Below are 17,897 nucleotides of genomic sequence, written 5' to 3'. Positions count from 1 at the left end.
TCTGGTTTCCTTGTACCCAAGGGTTCAGTTCTCAGTTTATCTATTTCCTCTCACATTTTACTATAAGCTGCAAGGGGAAACCAGGCTACATCTTCCACAAGTAGTTTGGAGATCTCTTCAGCTAAGTATCCCAGGTTGTCACTTTCAAATTTTGCCTCCCATCTGACACCAGAACTCAATTTTGCCAAATTCTCTACCACTTTAAAACAAGGATCATCTTTCTTCCAGTTTGCAACAACACATTCATCATTTCTGCTCAAGGCCTCAACATCAGAAGTATCTTTAGAGTCCATATTTCCACCAACAGTCTCTTCAAAGCAATTAAGGACTTATTCATCAAGCTCCTCACAATTCTCCCAGAATGTTCACCTTATCCATTTAAAAAGCCATTCCAACATATTTGGTATATGCAAACTCAGCAGCACGCCACTCTTGGTACCAAAATCTGCTCCAGTTTGCTAGAGCTGCCATTATGCAAAATACCACAAATGGATTGGCTTTTATAAAGGGGGTTTATTTGGTTACAAATTTACAGTCCTAAGCCCACAAGTGTCCAAACAAAGGCATCAACAAGAAGATACCTTCACTGAAGAATGGCCAATGGCGTCTGGAACACCTCTGTCAGCTGGGAAGGCACAATGCTGGCGTCTGCTGGTCCTTTGTTCCCAGACTGTGTTTCAAAATGGCTTTCTCCAAAATGTTTCTAGGCTCTTATTCATTGTTGGTGGTAATGTATAATGGTACAGCTGCTGTGGAAGATAGTTTGGTGGCTTCTCAGAAAAATAGATATCGAATTACCCTACAGTCTGTCAATTCCACTTCTTGGTATATACCCAGAAGCTCTGAAATCACTGACATGAACAGACATTTGTACACCGATGTTCAGAGCAGCATTGTTCACAACTGCCAAACATAGAAAGAACCCAAGCGTCCTTCAACAGACGAGTGTATAAAACAAAATTGGTATATACATATGATGAAATACTGTGCAGCAGTAAGAAGAAACAAGCTCCTGAAACATATGGCAACATGGCTGAACCTTGAAGATATAATGCTGAGTGAAATAAATTAGACACAAAAAGAGAGATATTGTGTTACCACTACTTTGAACTCCGTGAACAATGTAAAATCAATGTGTTATAATGTAGAATACTGGGGACCTAGAGATAAACAGAAGCTACTGGAGGGGAAATGATAACCTAATATGTTCAGATATGTTAATAAGGGTGAATATGAATACAAAGGTATGGGAACGGATGGGGTGATGATTGTTTGTTAATGGGATAATAAGTATTAGAGCTTCATTGAAGGAGAATAGGATTGAAAGGGGATGTTGAAAGGCATATATGCCACAGATCAGCATGACAAATATGTCATGGTCCAAGGAGGCTTTTGAGACCAAAGGACTAAAGAAGACACTGGGCAAGTTCTGAGATGTGAGCTTTTATTCAGGGCTTACTTACAAGGAAATGGAAGTCAGAAACTGCTCTGAATGGCGGTGAGTTCAGAGCTCAGTGTGTAGGCACTCTGCACATTGGGGGAGCTGATCAAGCCGGTTATAGGGGCTTGAGACAAAAACATTCCAATGGGTATGAGAGCATAAGCGCAGGAACGGGGTTTTGTGACACAGGGAAGGATCAATTGTAGTCAACAGAAAAGAGAGGAGGATATAGGCTATCTTGTACATAACAGTGTCTCGGGGAGTTTCAGGAAAGAGGAAAGCTATAGATTCCATTTAGTGCCAGAGGTCTGATTTTACAAGGAGAGTAGGTCAAACTTTAACTGACATAGGTCATGCAAGCTGCTGTGTGCACAGTCTTCAAGGCCCTTAGGGAAGGTCCTGGGCCTGGGGGTCTCATATAATATAGATAGGTGTTTGCATGATATACTTCTAAGGTATGACACTGATACAGATAGTTGACAACAGAATGGTTTATGGGGAAAATCTACCTATTGCCTACTAGGGACAATAATTAATAGGAATACCTTACCAATACCACACAAATAACTAAGGGCTGAAAAGAGCTAGGGGATGTTTTAGGTCATGAGAACTGCTTAAAATGGAGAGTGATGAGGACTGTACAACTAAGTGATGATAATGTGAGAGACGGATGGATTATGTGGATATAAGAGATGCTATGTGAACTTAGGAACACCCTACTTCAAAAGTCAAGTCCTAGATCTTGAGGCTTGCTCTTGTGAGACTTATGGTTGTAAAGGGGAAGCTAAGCCCATCTATAATATGCCTAGGAGTCACCTCCAGAGAACCTCTTTTGTTGCTCAAGTGTGAACTTTCTCTTCTAAGCCCAACTTTGCAAATAAATTCATCACCCTCCCCACAACATGGAACAGGACCCCCCAGGTGAATGAGTCTCCCTGGCGACATGGGACCCAGATTCTAGGAATGAGCCTGAGCCTGGCATCAAGGGGTTGAGAAAGACTTTTTGACCAAATGGAGGAAAACAAAGGCAACAAAATAAGGTTTCAGTGGTTAAAAGAATTCAAGTAGAGTCGAGAAGCTGTCGTGGAGGTCACTCCTATGCAAGCTTCAGCTAGATATGCCAAATGGCTACAGTATGATAAGCCCAAGTCAACAGTAGTCCCAAAAACCCTAAGGAATACCTGGATCCCTATTTGAGACTCTAGAAAAGTTTCACTCAATAAGTTTATTCTTCAGTAACTTTAATCCTCCAGAGAACCCCTATTCCAGCTAAGTCCCAAATCCCAGAGGCTATAGCCTCTTCAAGAACATCAACCAGATATGTCCCTTTTTCCCATAAGGTCAACACCCCTTTTCAACATGAACTAGTTAGGGTGGTCACAGCCTAGACATCCCTGTAGACTGGGAACGTGATTAAACCAGAAGAAGGAATAGCAACAGACGAGACGGAATTTAACAAAGGATTATGAATCCTGAATCTCTATATAATTTTCTTTTTCTTAATTGCTAGGGTACTAGAATAGCTAGAAGGAAAGAATTGAAATGGTGGAACTGTAACTCATAGCATCCTTTGAAATTTGCTCTATAGTTACTTGTTAAATTGTAATTTGAAAGTTACCACCTTTTTGTATACATATTTCACAGTAAAGAAAACTTAAACTATGGTGCTGTAACTCATTAACATTTTTGGAAATTTCCTATATAACTTCTTGTTAAATGATACATTGAAAGTTATTATTTTTTTGCATATATGTTATACTTCACAATAAGGAAATACCTGAAACTGTGACACTGTAACCCATAACATTCTTTGGTATTTGCTCTCTAAATTACTTGTTAAATTACACTTGGAAAGTTATCACTTCTAGGTATGTATGTTCTATTCCAAAATTTTTTTAAATGAAGGAGAAATGAAGACATTTATAGGTAAACAAAAGCTCAAAGAGTTCACTACCAGAAGACCTACCCTTTAAAAAATGCTAAAGGAAGTCCTTCAGGTTGAAATACAAAGATACTAGACAGCAACTGGAAGCCATAAGAAGAAATAAAGAACACTGGTAAAGGTAACTAGACAGTAAAATATAAAATCCTGTATTATGGCACCTTTGCTTTGAAACTGCCTTTTTCTGCCCTATATGACTTCACAGGCAAATGTAGAAAGTAACATTATAAATCTATCCTAATGAGAATACAATGTATAAACACGTACTCTGAGACAATAACAGTATAAAGTGGGAAGGACAGAGATATAGGAGTAGCGAGTTTCCACACTATTTAAACTAGGTTGGTACTAGTCCAAACAATTTGCTTTTAGATTAAGGTGTTAACTGTAATCACAAAGGTAGTTTGTGCTAAAAAACAAACAAACAAACAAACAAAAACTAAAAAATATAGAGAGAAAAGGAAAGAAAAAGGAGTTCAAAATGGTCCACTACAAAAAAAGGAACTAAATACCAAAAAAAGGGCAGTAATGGAGTATTTGAGGAACAAAAAGCATACAAGACACACAAAACAAATGGCTGAATGGCAAAAGTAAATCTTTCCTTCTCAATTATTACTTTAAATGTCAATGAATTAAACTCTCTATTAGAATGCAGTTTGGCAGATTGGATGAAAAAGCATGATCCACCTACATGCTCTCTACAAGAGACTCATTTTAGGTACAAAGACGCAAAGAGGTTGAAAGTAAAAGAGTGGGAAAAGATATTCTATACAAAAAGTAATCAAAAGAGAGCCAGAGTGGCTAAATTACTATTGTAGTTTCCTTGGCTGCTCAAGCAAATACTATGCAATGGGTTGGTGTAAACAATAGGAAATTATTAGCTCACAGTGTTGAGGCTAAGAGAAAGTCCAAATCTAGCTGTCATCAAGGCAACGCTTTCTTCCCAAAGAATGGCATTCTGGGTTTGGCTGCTGGCGATCCTTGGTTCTTGGCTCCTCTGACACATGGCAATGTTCATGGTGGTCTCTCCTGACCTCTCAGCTCTCTTCCAGATTCCAATGAATTTCAGATTCTTGCTTCCCATGGCTTTCTATCTGTCTGAGTTTCATTCTGCTTATAAAGGACACCAGTAATAGGATTAAGACCCTTCCTGAGCCACACCTTAACTGAAGTAACCTCATCAAAAAGCCCTACTTACAATGGTTCACATCCACAGGAACAGATACATATTTAAGATGTTTTCTGCAGTACATAGTGCTCCAAACCACCACAATTACTTTCAGACAAAACACACTTTAAGACAAAAAAGACTGTAAGAGACAAAGAAGGATATTATATATTGATAAAAGGTTCAATGTAGCAAGAATACATAATGGTTATAAACATATATGCACCTCATAACAGAGTCTCAAATACGAAGCAAAAAAAATTCTGTCAAATATGACAGAATTAAGGGAGAAACATAATTCTACATCAACAGTTGGAGAGTTCAATACACCACTTTTGATAATTGATAGAACACATAAACAGAGAATCAATAAGGAAATAGAGGTCTTGAACAACACTATTAGCCAATTAGACCTATATATTAGACATACATATACATCCATTATATATATAATGGACATACATATAAAACTCCACCCAACAACAGAATACACATTCTTCTCAAGTGCACATGGAACATTTTCTAGGATAGCGCATATGAAAGGTCACAAATCAAATCTTAATAAATTTAAAAACACTGAAATCATACAGAGTGTCCTCTCAGACTAAAAGGGAATAAACCTAGAAATCAGTAACAGAAGGAAAACTAGAAAACCTACAAGTATCTGGAAATTAAACAACACACTATTAAACAACCAGTGGGTCAAAGGAGAAATCACAAGGAAAATTAGGAAATATCTTGAAACAAACAAAAATGAAAATAGAAAATACCAAACCTTATGGGATGCAGCAAAAACAGTGCTCAGAAGGAAATTTATAGCTCTAAATACCTACATTAAAAAAAGAAAGATCACAAATCAATAACCTAACTACACAAAGTTAGTAAAAGGAAGGAAATAGTAAAGATTAGAGCTAGGGTAAATGAAATAAAGAATAGAAAAACAATATAGAGAATCAACAAAACCAAATGTTTTTTTAAAAAGATCAATAAAATCAACAAACATTTAGCCAGACTAACCAAAAAAAAGAGAGAGGACACATATAACTAAAATCAGGAATGCAAGTGGGGACATTACTACCAACCTTACAGAAATAAAGGATTATAAGAGACTACTATGAACAATTATATGTCAATGAATTAGAAAATCTGGATGAAATGGATAAATTCCTTGAAGCATACAAATTACCTAATCTGACACAAGAAGAAATAGACAATGTCAACAGAACTATAACAAGTACAAAGATTGAATCAGTGTGCCAGGTTGAATGTATTATGTCCCCCCAAACGCCATTATCTTTGATGTAATCTTGTGTGAGCAGACCTATCAGTGTTAATTAGATTGTAATTCTTTGAGTGTTCCCATGGAGATGCGCCCCACCCAACTGTGGATGACGACTCTGATTGAATAATTTCCAAGGAGGTGTTGGCCCGCCCATTGGGTGGGTCTGAATTAAATTACTGGAGCACTATAAAGATCAGACAGAAGGAGTGAGTTTGCTACAGCCAAGAGGGACACTTTGAAGAAAGCACAGGAGCTGCAGATGAGAGGCATTTTGAAGATGGCCATTGAAAGCAGACTCTTGCTCCGGAGAAGCTAAGAGAGAACAAATACCCCAAGTGCAACTAAGAGTGACATATTTGAGGAACTGCAGCCTAGAGAGGAAAATCCTGGGAGAAAGCCATTTTGAAACCAGAACTTTGGAGCAGATGCCAGCCCCGTGCCTTCCCAGCTAACAGAGGTTTTCCAGACACCATTGGCCATCCTCCAGTGAAGGTATCCGATTGCCGATGTGTTACCTTGGACACTTTATGGCCTTAAGACTGTAACTGTGTAACCAAATAAACCCCCTTTTATAAAAGCCAATCCATCTCTGGTGTTTTGCATTCCAGCAGCATTAGTAAACTAGAACAATCAGTAATTGAAAACCTTCCAACAAAGGAAAGTCCAGGACTGAAGGGTTTCACTGCTGAATTCTATCAAACACTTCTGAAAATTCAAAGAGGATGGATTACTTCTTTACTCATTCCATAAGGCCAGCATTACCCTGATATTAAAATCAGAAAAAGCACACACACATACACACACAAAAAGAAAATTACAGACCAATATCCCTTACAGATACAAATGTAAATATCCCCAACAAAATACTGGCAAACCAAATCCAACAGTATATTAATGGGATTATGCACCATGACCAAGTGAGCTTTATTCCAGGAATGTAAACATGATTCAACATGAGAAAAATCAATCAATGTAATACATCACATTAATAGAATGAAGGAAAAAAAAACTACATGATCATCTCAGTCGATGGGGAAAAGGCATTTGACAAAAGCCAACATCCCTTCATGATAACAACACTCAGAAAACTAAAAATAGAAGGAAACTTTCTCAACATGATAAAGGGCATTATTGAAAAAACCATAACAAATAAACTGAATGGTGAAAAACTGAAAGCTTGCCCCTAAGATCAGTAACAAGACAAGGATACAAGGATGCCCACTGTCACCACTGTTATTCAACATTTTACTGGAAGTTCTAGCAAGAGCAATAAGACAAAAGAAAGAAATAAAAGGCATCCAAATTGGAAAAGGAGAAGTTAAATTATCCCTTTTCACAGGGGACATGATCCTGTATCAAGGAAATTCCAAAGAATCCAAAAAAAAGCTTCTAGAACTAATAATTGAATTCAGCAAAGTTGTAGAATAAAAGATAGACATGCAGAAGTCACCTGGGTTCTTACACAGCAGTAACGAACAATCTGAAAAGGAAATCAAGAAAATAATTCCATTTACAATAACATCTAAAAGAATCAAACACCAAGGAATAAATTTATCCAAAGAGGTGAAAGATTTGTACACTGCAAACTACAAAACATTGCTGAAAGAAATTAAAGAAAACCTAAATAAACGGAAAGGCATCCAGTGTTCATGGCTCGGAAGACTTAACATTGTTAAATGTCAATACTCCCTAAAATGATCTACAAATTCAATGCAATCCTTATCAAAATTTGTGGTTTGAATCTGTTATGCACCACAGAAAACCCACATTCTTTTAATCTAATCTTGTGGGGACAGACCTATTGTGGGTGGGGCCTTTTGATTAGGTTGTTTCCATGGAGATGTGACCCCACCCATTCAAGGTGGGTCTTAGTTCCCTTGCTGGAGTCCTTTATGAGAGGATAAAAGACAGACATTTTGGAAAGAGCTCAGAGAAGCTAAAATATGTAACCCAGGGTTTGTCCCCAGGAGAAGCTAAGACAGAAGCCCAGTGACATTTTGGAGAAAGCCTAGGAAACCAGAAGCTAAACCTGGGAGAGGACCAGCAGGCTCTGGCCATGTGCCTTCCCATGTGACAGAGGAACCCCAGATGCCACTGGACTTTCTTCAAAGAAGGTATCATCCTGTTAATGCCTTAATAGGGACATTTTCATGGCCTTAGAACTGTAAATCTGTGAACTAATAAACCCCCATTGTAAAAGCCAATCCATTTCTGGCATATTGCATTCCGGCAGGTTTTAGCAAACACAAACAAAATTCAAGCAGCCTCTTTTTTTTTTTTTTTCCCAGAAATGGAAAACCCAATCCTCAAATTCAGATGGAATTGCAAGGCACCCCAAATAGCCAAAAACAATCGTGAAAAAGAACAAAGTTGGAGGACTCACACTTCCTGATTTCAAAACTGAGTACAAACACAGGCTGGGGTGGAAATAAGAAATGGGGAGTCAATGCTTCAATTGTACAGTTTCTATTTGGAACAACGGAAAAGTTTTGGTAATGGGTGGTGATGATGGTAGCACAACATTTTGAACATAATTAACAGCACTGAATTATATACTTGAATATTGTTAAAAGGAGAAATTTTGGGTTGTATACATGTTACTAGAATAAAAATTTAAATTAAAAAAAACGTAGAACACTACAACACAAACAGTGAACCCTAATGAAAACCATGGACTATAGTTAATAGCACAATTATAAAAATGTGTTTTCATGTGTGATACAAATGTATCATACCAATGCAAGGTGTTAATAATAGGGTAGTGTATGGGAATTCTATATTTTTCTGTAAACCTACAACTTCTCTAATAAAAAAATAAGAACTTACTACAAAACTACAGTAATTAAAATAGTGCAGTGCTGGCATAGGATAGACATATAGACCAATAGAATAGAATTGAGAGTCCAGAGTTAAGTCCACACATCTATGGCTGGTTGTTTTTCAACAAGGGTACCAGGTCCACTCAATGAGGAAAGAATAGTCTCTTCAACAAATAGTGCTGGGACAACTGGAAATCCACATGCAAAAGAATGAATGAGGATTCCTCCTCTCACCATATACAAAAATTAATTCAAAATGGATCAACAACCTAAATTTAAGAGCTAATACTATAAAATTCTTACAAGGAAACATAGGGAAATATCTTCAGGACCTTCTAGTAGTCAGTGGATTTCTAGATTTTACACCAAAAGTACAAGCCACAGAAGAAAAAAAATAGTTAAAATAGATTTCATTAAAATTAAAAACTTCTGTGCAAAGAACATTATCAAGAAAGTGAAAATACAACCTACTGAATGGGAGCAAATATTTGGAAACCATATACATCTGATAAGGGTTTAATATCCAAAATATATTAAGGACTCTTAGAACTCAACAACCAAAAGACAAACCCAATTTAAACATGGACCAAGTATTTAAATAGGCATTTCTCCAAAGACAATATTCAAAAGGCCAGTAAGTATATGAATAGATGCTCAACATCATTAGCCATTAGAGAAATGCAAATTAAAACTATAATGAGATACACCCACTAGAATGGCTATTATTAGGAAAACAGAATATACCTGTTGGCAAGAATGTGGAGAAAATGGGAACCCTTGTACACTGCTGGTGGGAATGTAAAAAGATGTAACCACTGTGGAAAATAGTTTGGTGCTTCCTCAGAAAATTAAACATAGAGTTTCCATATTACACAGCAATTTCACTTCTAGGTATATATCCAAAAGAAGTGAAAGCAGGGATTCACAAAGATTTCTGTACACCACTGCCGCATTATTCACAAAAGCTGAAAGGAGAAAGCAACCCAGGTGACCATCAACAGATGAATGGATAAACAAAATGTGGCATATCCATACAACAGAATATTATTCAGCCATAAAAAGAAGTGGTACATACTAAAACATGGATGAACCTTGAAGACATCATGCTGAGTGAAATAAATCTGACAGAAAAGGACAAATATTGTACGATTTCTTTTATAGGAAGTACTCTGAATAAGCAAATTCATAGAAACTGAAAGCAGAAGAGGGATTTCCAGGGATGAGGAGAGAGGAGAAAGAGGAGTTTATTGCTAAATGATACGAATTTTGGTTCGGGATGATGAAAATAGTCTGGAAATAGTAGTGAAAGTTACACTGTATGCTCAATGTAGTTAATGTCGAAGAATTATCCACTTAAAATAGTTAAAATTATTTTTATGTTACATATATTTTACCACAACTAAAAATAAATAAATTGTTAAGGAAAGAAAAAATAAATAAATAAAGGAAATGAGCTATCCAGCCACAAAAAGACATGGAGGAAACTTAAATGCATATTGCTGAGTAAAAGAAGCCAGTCTGAAAAGGCTACATACTGTATGATTCCAACTACATGACACTCTGGAAACAGCAAAACTACAAAGCCAGTAAAAAGATCAGTGGTTGCCAGAGGTTCAGGTGAGGGAAGGAAAGGATGAATAGCTGGAGCCAAGGGTAATCGGGAACAATGAAATTATTCTGTATGATATTGGAATGGTGGACACGTAACATTATGCATTTGTCAAAACTCATAGAACTGTACAACACAAAGAGTGAACCCTAAGGTACATTATGGGCTTTAGTTAATAATAGTGTATCAATATTGGCTCATCAATTGTACCACACTAATGCAAGATGTTAATAATAGGGGAACCTAGGGGGATAGTAGAGAAGGTTATGGGTTATATGGGAACTCTGTACTTTCTAGGCAATTTTTCTGTGATCCTAAAACTGCTCTAAAAAAAATAAATGTCTATTAAAAAAATAACAGCACATATATCCAAGAAAAATTAAAACAAGTCCTCGAAAAAGTGTAAAACACAGTTATTTAGTAATACCTCTGAAGGTAAAAACTATATTAAATATCAGTGTGATACCTCCTTTTTCTAAGATCTGTCAAAATGTGGTGGGGACAGAGGAAATACAGTACCATACAGTGCTTGTGAATGTGCACTGATTTGCCACTGAAGGCCAAGTTCCCAGTTTACCTCCCCAACACTACCAAACACTGACCACTGCCCAGGAGCCAGCTTCTGGCCTAAGCTCACACTTTCTCATTCCATCCTCCGAACCAGCCTGAGCTGGCACACCAGACTCCAGAGTGGAAAGGAACCTCAGACACCACTGTAGACCACCAGCCTCAGAATCACAAATTTCTGCCCTCCCACCCACCCCACTTCTTCAGATCTGGGAGGTTTGGGATGGACAGAGAATTTGCTTTGCTAACAAACTACCAGGCAATGCTGATGCTACAGGTGCAAGGGACCTACACTCAGATCCCCTGATACAGGCTGAGCCCCTCATTTATATGCCTCTTCAGGCCAGAGCTCAGAGCTCATCAACTCTAAAGCTCCGCTGCACCCTTCCCCCTCCTTAGTCTGGTGACTCAATCCCATACCTTCCATGATGCAGACAATACTCCTATCATCTCCCTCCTGACTGCATCCTCGTGTCATCCACCACTCTGTGGGCCAGGGTTCCACCTGGGGTAGGGTAGGAATGGAATAGGGCTCCTCCCTAGAGGCTGAAGAACACTGCTGAAGTAGAATCCACAAACTGCCTGACCCGTGTGGGAGTAGCTGGCCATTGTCATTACCTTGCCACTTCCCCTTTTTCCTCTGGCTTCCTTCATTCCCAAGCCCTCCCTCCCATGCTCAATTCCCTTCCAGGTCCTGTACACCCACCTGAGGAACATGCTGGTGTTACAGGAATGGCGATTCAGTGACACAATTCAATGGCTCTCAATCAACACCCTGCAAACCCACAAGGGTATGCAGTCAAAATCTGACCATGAATTCTTGAGCAGATAAAATGTGACAGGAATATCTCAACAGATGCAATGTGGAGCTGAGTTTCTGGGATGTGATATGGACAATTAAGTCATCATGTGACATCTCTAAGAGTGTGAAGGTACAACCTACTTGCCATGTTGAGTATATGAGGGCAACAAACAGCTACTCAAGGAATCATTTGGAGTTGAAAGACAATCAAGTGAAGAGGGCAATAATTGTAAGTTTTCACAGAAGTTAGGAGGCAATGTTATACAGTCACCTTTGTGTTGTAATTACTGCAGACTATTTCGATGTTATCCTAAATATTTTAATCCCTTTGCATGTGCACTGAAAAAAATCTAGGATCAAAACTGTCCAGCAAAGTCAAGGAGAGGCTAAAACCTGCTTGTAATTATGCCTAAGACTCCCCCTGAGTACCTCTTTGTTGCGCAGATGTGGCCCTCTCTCTCTCTAGCTAAGCCAACTCAGTAGGTGAACTCACTGCCCTCCTCCCTACATGGGACCTGACTCCCAGGGATGTAAATCTCCCTGGCAACGCAGGACATGACTCCCAGGGATGAATCTGGACCTGGCAACGCGGGATTGAGAACATTTTCTTGAACAAAAAGGGGATGCGAAATGAAACGAAATAAAGTGTCAGTGACTGAGAGATTCCAAATGGAATCAAGAGGTCACTCTGATGGACATTCTTATGCATTATACAGATGATCCTTTTTAGGTTTTAAGGTATTGGAATAACTAGAAGTAAATACCTGAAACTATTAAACTCCACCCCAGTAGCCTTGACTCTTGAAGATGTTTGTATAACAATGTAGCTTAGAAGAAGTAACAGTGTGATTGTGAAAACCTTGTGGATCGCACTCCCTTTATCCAGCGTACGGATGGATGAGTAGAAAAGTAGGGTAGGATGGGGGGGGTTGGTTTGGGTGTCCTTTTTTACTTTTATTTTTATTCTTATTCTTATTCTTTCTGGTATAAGGAAAATGTTCAAAAATAGACTGGGGCAATGAATGCACAACTATATGATGGTACTATGAACAGCTGATTGTATACCATGGGTGACTGTATGGTATGTGAAAATATCTCAACAAAACTAATTTAATTGAAAAAAAAAAAAACAAAACTGTTCAGCAAAGTCAAAAAGGTTGAGTGCCACCGACTTAACTCTCCCTTGAAAATCTCAAAAAGGCCAGACCCCAGGTTAAAGAAAAACACGTTCCAGCAAGGAGTGCCCTATGCTGGAGAACCAAAGAGGCGAGGAAGGTGCTGCCAGGTCTAGGAGGGAGGGTGCTCACCTAAAGGAATATTGTCAGGCGAGGAGGCAGCCAGGTTTAAGTCAAAGCAGAAAGGGAGAAATGATGAAGCACTTGGGATTAAAGGACACAAGGAAATTATTCAATCAAAATAAAAATACACAAGACCTCCTCCCTTCCCTCAGGGAGCTAACGATCCATCAAAAGAGACATCCCAGAACATCAAAAATGCCCCCCACATTCTGATAGGATCAAAATCGTGCTTTAAAAATATAACTCTGCTGGAACAGAGGATGGATTAAATTAGTGGTTCTCAAATTTTGCTATTAAAAACACCTGGAAGCTTTTACAAACCCAGACACCCAAGTCACACCACATACCAATTAAGTCAATCTCTGCAGGAAGGACCCAGGCATCCATAATATTCAAACTTCTCTAGGGCATTCCAGCATGGCTGAGCGGGGTAAGGGGTGATTAGGAGCCTTGTATCTGAAACAGCTGGACTGGTCGACTCACAATCCCTTCCACCTGAACAGCACTTTACTTTTAAATTGCTTTATTATCAATAATCTCATTAAATCCCACAAGAAGTATTGTAACAATACCCACTTTGCAGAAGCCCCCAATAAGAAGGGACCACACATTAAACCCAGGTCTATCGTCTCTAAATCCAGGACCTTGTCTCTCTGTGAACAGATCCAGATATAACAAGAAAAGTCAAGTTAGGTGAAAGAGCATTAATATTTTTTAAAAATCCATCACTGCAACATGAAAGTATATTCCAATATATGCACTGCTAATGTGTTAAGCCAAGATCACCATTCAACTTTTCCAAAACAACTTTAAAAATAGCTAAGAAACATATCAAATTTTAGCTACAACACTTATCACAGGCTGTTGATAATAGAGGAAAACTGGAAACAACCTAAAGGTCCTTCAAACTAGACTAGTCAAACAAAATGGAGTTACAGAAAAATATTTTAAAACACAGAAACACATTCAGGATGTATTAAGTGAAAAAAGTGGTTTCATAAGATGTTATGTACAGTGATTCCATTTTTGTTTAAAATAATAATAAAGAAAGAAAAGAAAAAAATGTGGGGGAAGATGGGGAGAAAAAAACAAAAAAAAACCAGATTGAATAGACAAATGGCTGGTGACTTTTACTTCCAGTTTTTTATCGTTTTTTCTAAATTTTGGACACAGATTACTTTTATACAGAGATAAAAAGTTAATTTGGAAAAAGCAACTTACCACTTTTTCGGGCTCCTGCAACATTTTTACAACTTAAACAAGAATCTGCCCCTCATTTGACGAGATAGGAGAGGCTCTGATTCAAAATGAACCACACTCATAGATAAACAAGTATCTATGATAAACAATTATCTACAAGTATATACCTTTATACCTTCAAGTATTAAAATCAGTGTGTAGAACCCTAGAGGTTAAAACTGTATCTACAAGAAAATTAACAAGCTTTAATCTCATTCTCTGCAAAAAAAAGTGTTAGACTAAAACAGTGGTTCCCAAACCTGGGGTATTCTGAAATCTGAATCTTCAGCAAGCAAGAGTTATTCTTTAAAGGACAGGGTATGGGAAATATACCTCTACCTGTGATAAGGAGAGACAGATTTAACTAAAATGTTCTCTGCCTTTGCTGTTGACTAAAACCATTCCTATGCAACATGAGGAAGTGGGAAGAATTCTGAAGCCAGATCACATCCTGGCTCAAGACCTGCAGACTGAGGCAAGAAACCTGTCCTAGACTTCATGCAAACCTCCTCGGTAATTGGAGAGGACCTGTGCTTTCTGCAGGTTCTGCTATCTGTGTGGCAAACTAAGCCTCAGTTTTCTCTTCTAGACAATGTGCAGCATCCTGCAATGCTCACTTTCACTCAGAAAAAGCCAAAGTCCTTACAAGAATCTAGGAAGCCCTACTTGACCTGCCTCTTCTTATCTTTTCTGGCCTCAACTAGGACCACTCTCCCCTTCCCTTTGTTCTCACCATCCCCACCTGCCTCCTCAAACACACCAGATTTGCCCTAGCCCCAGGACCCTTGCACTTGCCCTTCACTCTGCCTGGACCTCTGTACCAAATCTCTCACTCCTCCTAGTTTTTGCTCAAATGTTCCACTCCCAAGGAAACCCAACCTTGCCACACTGCAATCCACCCTCCCATTCCCCAAGCCAGTCCTTCCAATACCTCGCCCTTCTTCTTTTGTCCATGGCACTAGTCACCTTCTAACACACTACATAATTTACTTATCTATTTCATACACTGTTTATTTTCTATCTCCTGCAACCACCCCATGTAAGCTCCACAAAGGAGACCTCTGTCTTCTTCACTGATGAATCCCCAGCACCAAAACAGTACCAGGCACATGGCTGCACTCAGTCTACACAGGCGCCTCTGGAGAGGACTTGGCACCAAGTAGACCGCCCCACAGCCCATCAGAGCACCTGGTTTTGTGTACTATTGATTAAACAACCTAAAAACCAGCCTATCTGGACCTTACGACGCAGTTTGGTCATTTCTTAAAATGAAAGTTAGTTTGAAATGTCTAACAACTGCAGTTCGCACAAAATCTTTCAAAGGTGGGGTCCTGGGAAGTTTAACAACTTCTTTATTCTTTTTTAGTTGAAAGACTGGGGAATCGCTGGACAAGAGGATATAAAGGGCTAGTTTCTGGGGATTAAACATAAAACCAACACGGCCGGATGTCAATAACTTCACCCTACCGCCGCGCGGCGCCCCCAGCTCTCACTCCCGCCTGCGTCGCCCCGCATCGGGCCAGACCCCTCACCGTCTCCCCGCGGATGCCCTGGGCGCCCCTCCACTGTGAGGGCACCGACACCACGCCCAGGGCCTCATCCTGCAGCGGCCCGGGCCGTCCAGACCCCTCGGCACTCGTAGCCACTCCTGTCGCCAGCGCCGCAGCACCCGCGCTCCCAGCCTAATGAACAGCCCGGCTGCGCGCGGGTTGCCATGGAAACGGCTCCTCCCTTTAGCACCTGCGCACTGCGCCGCGACCTTCGCCCCCGCGCCTCCGAGAGCAGAAGACTGGGTGGGTGAGACTGGCGGCGCCATTTTTTAATTGGTCGCACCGCCTTCTCCATGGCTCGAGAAAAAGGGATTAATGATTCTTTTTGGCCGGTGCGACAGGCGTGACCAGTTTTGGATACCCTGTATCCAGGACGGGCATGCTTGGACAGGCGTGGCTACTCCTGGGTACAGGGAAGCGCAGGGTGAGATGCGGGTGCCAGGCTCAAAGATGGGGCTGAGCTACCCGTCGCGGAAGTGTGGGCGGGAGGCTGCCGAAGCGGCGGCCGAGAGAGTTCTGGGATCTAGGGGCACAGAGCTTTCAGAGCTGCTCGAAGTATTTTGCAGATTGAGTAACCGTCCTACTCCGGTTGGCTGTGGCTTCGAGGCCAAGTCCTCACCCTCTGGTCCTTAGTTTCTGCTTCAGTGGAATGTGATTAAAAATATCCATATGCGGATCCCAAATGTGGTTGAATAGTTAGAAGGCCCAAATGAGGTCGTATACAGAAAAATCCTTGTTAAATTGAAATTAAAGACCTCAATAACTATCGATTATTGAGTTCCCACTGTATATCAGGCAAAGAGCCCAGAACTTTATGCATGATTATTTTACTAAAGCCTCACAACAACGCCCCAAGAAAGCAACTGTTAATTATACATATGTCGCATGAGAATGCTGATGGTCGAGGAGTGAGAGCCCCCAGTCACCCAGTAAAGCCGACATCACATTTGCCCAAGATCCTGCAGATAGGCTGCCTAGCTCCAAAGCTCCGTCTGAGCCTCGGCGGGAATCTCCCCGCAGACCTCTAGGCCGTTTTACTCCTATCCCTAACAGTTAAAGATGGAAACTTGCCCAGTTAGGGGCCCCTCTGCCCCTCCCGCGGTGGAGCCCTCATTATTAGGACTCTGTTGCAGCCAAGGCCATAAGGATTGATTAGATTAGCAACACTGGAAATAGAATGCACTAGAAATTTCTTTCTAGAAAGAAAGTAAAATGTTGTAACTCTCCTTAACATTTGAAGATTTGCAGACATCACCAGGGTTCCAAAAATCACACTCAGAAAAAGAAAAGAAAAGACTAAAAAAATAAATAAAAGAAAAGGCTGTGGAAGTCAGGAGGCCTGGGTTTGAAGTCCCATTTAGAGATTAGCTGTAAAATGAAGTTAGCAAGACTGTATTTGCTTTACCTGACCAAGGAAGAAGAGCCTCTCAGGAAGAGAAGGTTGGTCCCAGGTATTAAATGCCACAGACAGATCAATAAAGATAAGGCCAGAAAAGAAATCACTGTAATTGGCATTTTGGGTGATAATCTGGTGGCCTCTTCAGAGAAGGATTTCCATGGAGTAGTCGGGGCAAAAGCCAGACTGCAGAGGGTTGAGGAATGAGAGGAGGCAGTAAAGTAAGTACTGGATGCTATTGGGAAGCTAAACACAGGAAGATGGTGTTAAGTGTAAATTGGTAAAACTTAATTTAAGGATAATTTGGCCTTAAAGTGTGCCTCCTCTTTAATCCAGAAATCCTACTTCTGGGAATTTTTTCCAAAACAAAAACTACAGATTTACACAGACATTAAGCCTTAAGGATATTCAGCAACACATCATTTGTGACAGTACTGCTAGTATAATAATAAGATAGTGCAGTCAGCCTAAATGTCTAAGCAAAGGCCTGGCACACGACCAACAGGTGTTCACTACACATTTGGGTATACATGGAGAGGAGGCATTTGGTTGCATGTTTTTGACCCATGGTACAGAACCCCAGGTAGCCACTAAAAGCATTGTTTATAGATGTTTAAATGTGGCAAAAATGTTTGTAGCATCTTAAAGTGTTTTAAATGTAGTGTATCTACTTTTTATTTTTTTAATGAATAAAAATATGTTTGGAACAAAACCTGGAAGGATAGATCCAAAATATTAATAGCAATTACCTCTGGGTAATTTAAATTTTATCTTTCTTTCTTTC

General features: G+C 39.7%; 1 protein-coding gene across 1 annotated transcript in view; it reads right to left on the bottom strand.

Moving 5' to 3' along the window:
- The window catches only part of DYNC2I2 (dynein 2 intermediate chain 2), a 48,911-nt gene extending 33,028 nt beyond the window's left edge, over positions 1-15,883 (bottom strand). Inside the window, 2 exon segments of the mRNA XM_037798585.1 lie at positions 15,700-15,859; positions 15,861-15,883. Coding sequence (XP_037654513.1) covers positions 15,700-15,859; positions 15,861-15,883 — 183 coding nt within the window.
- Between the last annotated feature and the right edge of the window lie 2,014 nt (positions 15,884-17,897).

Source organism: Choloepus didactylus, chromosome 10 (assembly GCF_015220235.1).
Source record: "Choloepus didactylus isolate mChoDid1 chromosome 10, mChoDid1.pri, whole genome shotgun sequence".
Lineage (NCBI taxonomy): Eukaryota > Metazoa > Chordata > Mammalia > Pilosa > Megalonychidae > Choloepus > Choloepus didactylus.
This window is presented reverse-complemented; position numbering and strand designations above follow the sequence as displayed.